The sequence below is a fragment of the Alnus glutinosa genome, chromosome 10, assembly GCF_958979055.1.
Source record: "Alnus glutinosa chromosome 10, dhAlnGlut1.1, whole genome shotgun sequence".
In the NCBI taxonomy this organism is placed as follows: Eukaryota; Viridiplantae; Streptophyta; class Magnoliopsida; order Fagales; family Betulaceae; genus Alnus; species Alnus glutinosa.
Genome location: NC_084895.1, coordinates 2,982,842 through 2,992,500, shown reverse-complemented (window position 1 = coordinate 2,992,500; position 9,659 = coordinate 2,982,842). Strand labels below are relative to the sequence as shown.

Here is a 9,659-nt window from a genome sequence, read left to right as displayed (position 1 = left end):
TATGACTGTGGATGTACAGATTCACCTTCACACATGCACTCTACACTCTGTTTTTCATTTTTTTTTCTTTTTTTCTTTTTTTTGTGGAGTTCAGCCGCGAGATGCGGCAGTTTCCAGTGGCTCTAGTTGGTTTCCAGTTGACGAGTTGCATTTTTATCCTTGTGGTGTTTGACATAAGGAGAAAAAATTTGTGAACTTTTCTTTATGGTTTATTGGCCTGGTAATCATTGGTCTAAAATTTGGAAAATGTTTTTGTAGAAGGTAATTACTTTTTTGATTTTGTGCATTCCTGGCTGTACTTTTTGTGAGCTGTTTGTTTCATTTTGGTTGATTCTGAGATATGCAGATGTTTGTTGTTCTTACTTTTAAGGATATTCATGGAAAGATGCTTTAAGCTTTCAATAAAACTTTATTTACTTATAAAAAAAAATAAAATAAAAGATGCTTTAAGCTTTGCTAATCTGAATTATGCTTTTAGTTATGGCTTACCTGAAAAAAGTTAAAAGAAAACTAAAAAATTAGTCATTTTGATCTTGTATACAACATTTCATATGTCTGGATATGATGGTTGGGACATATTTTGTTAACAGCAAAACTCTAACATTTATGTTTAATAGCAAAGTTCTGTTGCAAACAAAGTTGCTTAATTCTATATTTATTAGGATGTTTAAATGACTAGAAGATTAGTTGGATTATTTCATTTCTGATTCAAATTTCAATGACTGATTAAAATAATACTCAAGGTCTAACTCAAAGTGCTAGTCCCTTGAGCCAAGTGGTTGCTTATTTTCTAGTAGTTTTCTATTCTCTGATTGTTGAACAATATTATGTTATCTTTTGTCCAAAGTTATTTCAAGTGTTAGATTGTTCATGAAGAAAGACTTTTGATAATTGCTCTGCTATATTACTTCTTTATATGTATGTTTTACATAAGAAGAATGGCTTTCTATTTTTCTATTGTTTGTTGTTCTTTGTTGCTTGGCCAGGTTGTTATGGCATGAATTCTTTGCTTTTGGAAAAATTGAACTAGCAAAAATTATTTGGTCTCATGCTTTACATTTGGGTTTGCTTGCTTTTAAAAAAATTACATTACTTCTATATTGATAGTTTGTATGTTTGTAGTTAGCTGATATCTTTCTTTTTTTTTCTTTTTTTTTTCTTTTTTCTTTTTGGGTTGGGAATGTTCTCACAAATTTCTCTTACAGATTTTCTGAATTTAATTTTAATTTTCTCTCTTTGCAAGCTGTTACAACTGCAGCTGAGGCTGATTTGCCCTCTACGCATCCCATCCGATTGGGTTTGGCTTTGAATTTCTCAGTGTTCTATTATGAGATCCTGAATTCGCCTGAAAGTTTTAAATTTCTACTTTCAGCCTGAACTGTAGAAATATGTTCTTGTTTTCAGTTTGATTGGGGTATTGGCTTTGGTTTTGTTTTCCAGGGCTTGCCACCTTGCAAAATAAGCTTTTGATGAAGCTATCTCAGGGCTTGACACCCTCAATGAGGAATCGTACAAAGATAGCACCCCAATTATGTAGCTTCTAAGAGACAACTTTACCTTGTGGACTTCTGGCATCCCATCATAGGATGGAGGTGATTGATAGTTATTACAGGACATAATCATGACATTCAAACTATTTTTTTGGTGATTGATTAGCAATCTCCTTCTTTGGTAGTTTATGACATTTCAGACTATTTTTTTCTTGCAAAAAGTTGGTGGTTGTGACTTCTTTGGGTGGGCTGATAATGAGATGTCCACATACGAAAAAAAAAATGATGGAACATCTTCAAGTCACAAAAGAGAAAATGAAGGTTGACTTTGCTTGACTTGAGAAATTAATAGAAACAAAATTTAAGGAGAATATGGATCAAACTAATCAACTTCGGCTCAAATTAGAAAATCGAGAAAAGATGTATCAGGCTGCCTTAATTTTTATCATTTTGATTATATTATTTTATGTTAGTGATTATATTGAATCTAGTGGTAGCAAGTTGATGTTAAAATTAATTGGTGGTATTTGTGTAGTTGAATCTCATTGTGAAAAGGATAATGTTGAAACAAAGTTATATGCTATTTAACCTGCATTTTGTTCGAATCATATAACTTTCAGAACCAGGTTTCCTTCGAATTTCCTCTTTAATGGGTCATATCTGCTCATATTCTTTCTTTTTCCCTTGAATATGATCTACAGACAGTAACTTCACGCCTCAGAGAGTAATTTATTCTTCGAAGTGAAAACTGAAAAGTACAGTAATTTATCCCGACAAGTAATAAAATTATAGTAAACTTTTGCTCATTTTCTTGAACCCCTGCCCGCATGACCAATAAGAGAGATCACAATCATGCCTTCAACATGAGTGTCTTTTCTCCAAAGCTCTTACACTTTTTTTTTTCTCTTGTTTGTCGTGCAAGCTCTTCAAGGTGGAATATGACTTTCAATCTCTGAGGCAAATGAAAATTAAGCCTCAGTGGAGAACTATGTCATTGAGTGATGATGGCCTTCAACATGAAGTATATTTGAGAATCTCTCATGAAGTACTATGTCACAATCATGCCTTCAACATGAGTGTCTTAAGCCTCAATGTATATTTGATTTTGCTTCCCTGAGTGATGGCCTTCCAGCTACTGACATTTATACACCTCCAAAAGCACCCTTTTCATAATGGACAAATACTTTATTCAAACAAAATGCAAGTCACAAAAACTGCAACCATTGAAAGGGTTAAGAAAATGAGAAATGATTCATGCACTACCAAAACACAACTAGCTGACGTGTAAAGTGGTTTTTATTATTTTATTTTATTTTTTTTCTTTTTGGGATTGAAAACCGATTGGAGGGGATTGAAATTTTCATTTCCCCTCCAACACAGCTCTCTCTCTCTCTCTCTCTCTCTCTCTCGCTCACAGGTCGTGACTGACCCTCTCAGCAGTCGGCCACCCTCCACCAAGCCATCCTTCACCGGCGTTCTATCTCTAACGGATTTGGTGGCCAAATCTCTCTCCAGCCACGCAAAAAAAAAAGGTACTCTCCATCTCCCCCTCTCTCTCTAGTCGGATCTATTGGATGGTGTTTTCACTACTTAATACAGACGTAATCCACCCTCATATAGTTTATTTATGCGTTGCTTGTTGCTTATTTATGACTATGGATGTATAGATTCACCTTCACGTATGCACTCTGCACTCTGTTTTTCTTTTTCTTTTTCATTTTTTTTTTTTTTTTTTTTTTTTTGGAGTTTGGCCGCGAGATGCGGCAATTTCCAGTGGCTCTCGTTGGTTTCCAATTGACGAGTTGAATTTTGTCCTGTAGCAGAGCGAGAGGCTTGGTAACAGATATAGGAGTACTGAAACAAACATGGACACATGCACACATACAAAAATATGCATATACATATACTGATATGTGTCTCTATGTGTGTATGTGTGCGAGTGAATTTTAATTTAAGGACCCATCGTATCATCTGCCCCTATCATGTAACATGAGTGTAGGTCAGTGATCCAAGTGGCAAGGGAGAAGGCTTTAATATTTTCAATAACAAAGGAGATCTCCAATTTTGCAATTGAAATGCATGTGCGGCCCATCTTCAATGAAGTTTATGCTGCACTCAACCATCTAAGTGTCCTGCCCACAATTACGGATTCTATGCGGTCAATTATTGGTCTTCTGATGAAGTCATTACTTTCACGTTGAGACCAATGTAATAATTAATGGTATTTGATGTACATTTTGGCTGTCGTTGAAGATGGGTGTATATTGATGTATATTTCATGTACATTTTGATGGGCATTTTGATATATATTTGATGTGAATGTATATTTGATGCTGATGTATGTATATTTGTACAGTTTTGGTGCACATGTATATTTGATGTACTTCTTGATTAGCATTTTGATGTATATTTGCCTTTCGGGGAGGTATTTTCTTAGAAAAATGATTCCCTTACAACTCTCACACAACTCCCACACAACCCCTTCTCACATTGTATGGAACCCACATGTGAAACCCACATACATGAGTCTCACACAATGTAAAAGAAGTTGTGTAGAAGTTGTATGAGAGGGGTGTGTAGGAATCACTTCCCATTCATCAATGTGGAGTGTCCAGTTAGTGTTTAAGAAGTGGGCAGTGAGTGAGGCGTAGACCACGTGGCTGGTGTTGATGAAGCTGAGCAGAGACTGTGCATTTTAGATGGTATGCAATAAAGGAAATCAAGACGGTGTGTTTTAGATGGCAGCACACTATTGTGAGAAAATTCCAAAAGGGCTTGCTGCGTTTTATGTGTATTTTTGAGTTTAGTAGAGTGTGTTTCACATTGTGGGCCTTGAGTTTTGTTCTGGGCTGTTTTGTATTAGTTGGAGTGGGTCGATTTTTTTTATCCTTTTTACCCGCACCTTGTGGGCAAGGTGCTTTGAAGGAGTGGGTAGTGTAAGGGATATAATAGGCTAAGGGATATAATTGTAATAGTTGGGCTTTTGTTAGATAGTTAGATGACGTAGGAGGTATAAAAGCCAAGGGGAGTGTAGAGATAGTTATCAAAATTGTGTAAGTGTGTGACGACCCTTTTTTTTTTTTGAAAACATACAAACGAATCTTCACAGTGGCACAACTACATGTCGCTCAACCAACATAACGTACACGTTCCATAACATGTACCTGACATTCAGAGTTACATCTAACAGCGGAATATAATAATCAATGTGCAGCGGAACACATATCATAAGCGGAAATACATCTAATACATAACGGTTAATTACAACAAGAGCCATTTACAAGCCTATCTATTTAAGGCTTATAAAACACATTACACTAACTACATACTAAAATATAAGCTTAACAAATAAATATACCACGTAGGACATGAGCCATAAATAAAATACCCAAAATGCAGACTACCCATGAGTCCGTGACTTATGACTGTCGCAATGTGCTCCAATCATAGCATCTCATACGCTAGGTGGACGAGTCAATATCTATATCCACAGAACCTGCAACCAAAGCATCAATGTTTGCACGGTTGCGGGGGTCGCCGCATCCGCACAGGTGGAATAATTAGCCCACCGTCTTAGCATAAATAAATACACTAAGACCTCAAAGGTATACTATTTACTGAATTTTCGCAAAAAACCAACTTTTCCTTTTTAGTCATGCATACACTATAACAACTACCAATTTTATAAACTTTTGTTTGAAAAACCCCCATAGCTGATACAGCAAACACCGACCATTATAAAACATTTAAAGCATACTATGCAGCTGAGATTATACATAGAAGTTCCATTATTGGAAACAACTACATACACTCTCCCCTATTATAATACTTTTGATTCCGTGACTTAGGCTTATATACACACGAGGGCATTCGCATGCACGTAGACCTTAAGCTAGAAAACAATGGCATCTAGCTTAACCATACAAAGACCTCAGCATTCCCATTTCTGGACAATGTGAACATCTATGTACGTCTAGGCTTTATGCTTTTAAATCAGTTATGCGGATTATCATGAAAACAACTATAGGGAACTTGTAAAAGCAAACACTATATATCAAATCATAAAAACATCACACTCATAAAAATAATGCTATGCATGCTTGTCATTCATAGTACATGTTTCTGTTTCTTGTTTCATTTGTCGTTTTGCGTTTGCCAAGGGAATTGAACTCCGGTCTTGTTCGTTTCATGGTCAATGCTCATGCTCAAATACTATACATTTAATTTCATGGACATGCCTTTAACACATGTTTTATTCATAAAACATAAACAGTTCAACATGTCTTTTTCTCAAACAATTTGCATAACTTAAATTTTCAATCGTAGTAGACAATAAAACACTTCAAATCCTATCTCAAGACATCAAACATATTTCATACTCATATCTCAAATCCTCTTAAATCATATAAACATTATTATCATATTTTAACATAATTAAAATTACTCAACACATCCAAAACATATAATTAACATATTGTCGATTCGGTAAAAAAAACAGTTTATTTGCATTCCTTAAAATATATAAAACTAACTTTTCTCAATGAATAGAATACTCATTTTGGCTACGCGGATTTAAGCACTATGTCTCCTAGACCTCACATTGCAATGCGTTACCAAAAATTTGCCCAAATAATACCCAGTGTTTGGAGAATCTTTGCAAGCTCCAAGTAACACAAAGCCTCAAAACAATCGGTAAAAACGTAGATCGGACTTTGTAGATCACATTTTCGAAATCGGATTTGAGTTTGGATGGCTGAATCTTCGTAGATCACAATTTTTAATAAAAATAAAAATAAAAAGAAAAAGAAAGAAAATGAAACCAAATACCCTTTTTTTTCTCAAAGAGGCGTACTGTCTCCTCTTTTTTATTTTTTATTTTTTCTTTTTTCTTTTTTCTTTTTTCTTTTTTCTTTTTTTTGTTAACACTAAATAAGGTGCCCAGCCTTATTTAGGTGAAGGGTCACGTGGCCCTTCATTTTGTGGGGGCGCAGGCCGCCCCACATTCCATTTTTTTTTTTTTAATTTTTTTTTATTTCTTTCTTTGACTTTTCTTTTCTTTTATTTTTTTCCTGCTTTTTATGATTCTCTTTCTTTTTATTTTATTTTCTATTTTTCTTTTTATTCTTATTTCCTTTTCTAATTTCTTTTCTAATTTCTTTTATATTTTATTTTATTTTCTTTGGACTTTAAAAATATTATCTTGCATTTTTAATAACACTAAATTAACTTAACTAATTATTTACTTAAATTTTCTACTTTAATTATTAAATAATGTCCCGAACATTACAAAGTGTTTTCTCAAAAACTGAATCTCAGCACCTTTGTGGGTTGAGCTCGAATCACCCATTATTAAAGATTTAGCTAAGCTCAAATCAGCTAGTTTATCAATTCAAAAGCATATCATTTATCATCTTTCTTTTATCATTCCTTATCTTTCCATTACAATCATCTCTACAAATTATCTTGGAGACTTTGTGGGTTGAACTCGAATCACCCATTATTGGAGCTTTAACTGAGCTCAAATCAGCTAGTTTATCAATTCAGAAGTATATCATTCATAATCTTTCTCTTATCATTTCTTATCTTTCCATTACAATCATTTCTACAAATTACCAAAAACAAGAAAGTTCATTACAGGTTCACTTGAACAAAATCTTTTCTATGATCAAACTTGATCGTGTTGTGCGTGAACAGGCTCTGTAAGATCCAATAGAATAGGTAATGTGGTATAATACAGATTTTGTCTTATCTATTTCATTATGGAGAAGCATTCATTTCTTTTGCATTGAATCGATTTAAGATGTATGATACTATAAGAGTGAAACGAGGGATCTAAAGAAAAATAGAGGCTAGACTCCATTAATTACAAGTGTTAGAATATATTGTTCGATCTATGACCTACATCCATAAGATAATGCCCAAATGGCTACATTGTGCTCATTAACCTTTTTTGTCTACAATACAAATGTCCCTATTTATATGGTTTAAAGTAAATACTAATATGGCCATGATTTGATTACAATTAACCCCTTAATAGAAAATATTACAATATCAACTAAATAAGGAATATACGAAAAAGATAATATATTTTCCATATATTCTAACAAAGTCAATTTTACTATATCGGACCCTTTTATGCAGCTGATTCTGATTAGGCATGAAGTTTACTTAGCTGGGGGATTAAAATTTGAGAAAGAACGTCTAACACAACATATTTACTGCACAAAAAGATAGGGCAATAGCATTGCCAACTACAATAATCTAAAATCCAATATAGTGCATATGAAGAACATTTCTGAAACATATGATGGCATAGCAGCTTCCACCTCACGTGCAGCCATTTATCTCTTCTTGCCTGCTTTACGATTCTTCTTTTTCTTGGACTTGTTCCCCTTCCCCTTGTTTTCTGTTTCCTGACTGCTTTCACTGTTGGCTTCTAAAGCCTTTGACTTACCCTTGCTACCATTGTCCTCTTCATCCTGGTCAACAGATGTACATCTAGTTTCTGATGTCTCAACCAGAATGTTTGTGTCGTGTTGCAAGAATTGCTGACTCAAGATAGGTTCCACATTTGGCATTCTTGACAGCAATCTCTTGGAAAGTTCTCCAATTGTTGACATATTCTTTCCAAGCTCCGCTTCACTGAGAAAGTGAAAAGGCATGTCAGCAAGATAAAATCATACTAATTATACATAGCATCAGTAAATGTGTCCCGTAAAGGATAGGCTAGTTCACTTGAAGAGAATCTTTTCTATGATCAGACTTGATCATGTTGCCTGTGAATAGGCTTTGTAAGATCCAGTAGAATAAGTGATGTCGTATAATACAGATTCTGTCTTATCTATTTTACTTAATAGTATAAAAATGCGTTCATTTATTTTTCTTTGACTCAATTTATGATGTATGATACTATCGGAGTGAAACAAGGGATCTAAAGAAGAACAAAGGCTAGACTCTATTAGTAACAAGTAAATTCATCGTATGTAAAAAATCTCGATATTTGGCAAGGCATATCAACCTCCAGTATACTTACCTCACACCCAATGCAGCAGATAGTAGCTTCAATTCATCAAGCATGCTGGCTATTTCCTGCAATAGGATTTCATCATCATGGTAAATAGTATTCTGAAGGCTTTCGTTCACAACAGTATTTACAAGGAGAATACTTTTGTCAACATCCACCTGATATTTAAACAGGAAAAGATGAAAAATCAGTATGGATCTAATGTGCATATGCTTTCCACTCAAGTCGAAAATAATGTGAAGCAATTTTGCATTACCTTGATTACTTGAGGATTGGCCAAAAAGCTCTTTGGATCTCTACCATTCTCCAATGACTTCAATGCTTCAAACATTTCCCAAAAGTAACTATAATCCATTGGCAGCTTGCTTCCATTCATGTTGTTCAAAACAAAGTTTGAAGGTGCAAGTTTACAACCCTCCTGAACATAACCGCCCGACGAAAGCACTTCACTGCAAGAATGAGTTGTTTCCACTTCAATAATTCCAGTTTGACCTTGCAAGGCTTTGGCTGTCTTTGGAAACAAGACTCTTAAAATGTCCTCCATGCACTGTTTTACCGTCAAGTCCACAAAAATGGCATCTGGACATAGAAATTGTGAACAATTTTTTCCCAAACTCACAATTACAAGAGGATTGTTAATTTTTTTAAATGCTTCAGCAATCACATTTACATTGTTGAAATGTTTCAATCTTCTCCTAAGGACATCATAAAAGCCCCATGGAAGTTGCTCAGTAACATAGCTCCTTTGAAGCAAATCAAAGAGTAAATCTGAAAACTTCCCACAGTTCAGATGAACCAAAAATATTAAGGTAACCAATCTCAACACCAGCAGTGGATAGTAGTCATTCGCATATATACCAGAGTTCTTGATCCATTTCATTGTATCCTTCTTATTATAAATACGCGGCATAACAACTTCATAGACAACAAAGTGGTAGATTCTTCCAAGAGATGGTTGCATTTCACCCAAAGAAGTGAAATCTGGGTTGGCATCTCCATCTTGGTAGACAAACCATTCAGCAAAACAAGACTTTGAAGTGATAAAGTAACCTTGGGAGTATGATGCCAACATCAGTAGGCGCTCAACAAGATACAAAAAACAGCCTGGTGACATATAGTCCTTTTCTTTCATCCAGCCTGTCCTG

At 34.7% G+C, this 9,659-nt stretch overlaps 1 protein-coding gene across 1 annotated transcript; it reads right to left on the bottom strand.

The window, feature by feature from the left end:
* Window positions 1–7,771: 7,771 nt before the first annotated feature.
* On the bottom strand, window positions 7,772–9,242 carry LOC133879430 (uncharacterized). The gene is made up of 3 exons (XM_062318006.1): window positions 8,771–9,242; window positions 8,524–8,672; window positions 7,772–8,132 (listed from the first exon to the last, which is right to left on the bottom strand). The coding sequence occupies exons 1-3, from the start codon at window positions 9,056–9,058 to the stop codon at window positions 7,832–7,834; spliced, it is 738 nt and encodes a 245-aa protein (XP_062173990.1). The 5' UTR covers window positions 9,059–9,242; the 3' UTR covers window positions 7,772–7,831.
* Window positions 9,243–9,659: the final 417 nt, after the last annotated feature.

Bases quoted from the DNA above. Each gene is read 5' to 3' on its own strand.
- LOC133879430 (XM_062318006.1), bottom strand. From the start codon at position 9,058: ATGGAGGACATTTTAAGAGTCTTGTTTCCAAAGACAGCCAAAGCCTTG. The intron at 8,673-8,770 runs GTAATGCAAAAT...TTTAAATATCAG, and splicing joins CCAATCCTCAAGTAATCAAG to GTGGATGTTGACAAAAGTAT. The intron at 8,133-8,523 runs GTAAGTATACTG...TCACTTTCTCAG, and splicing joins TCTGCTGCATTGGGTGTGAG to TGAAGCGGAGCTTGGAAAGA.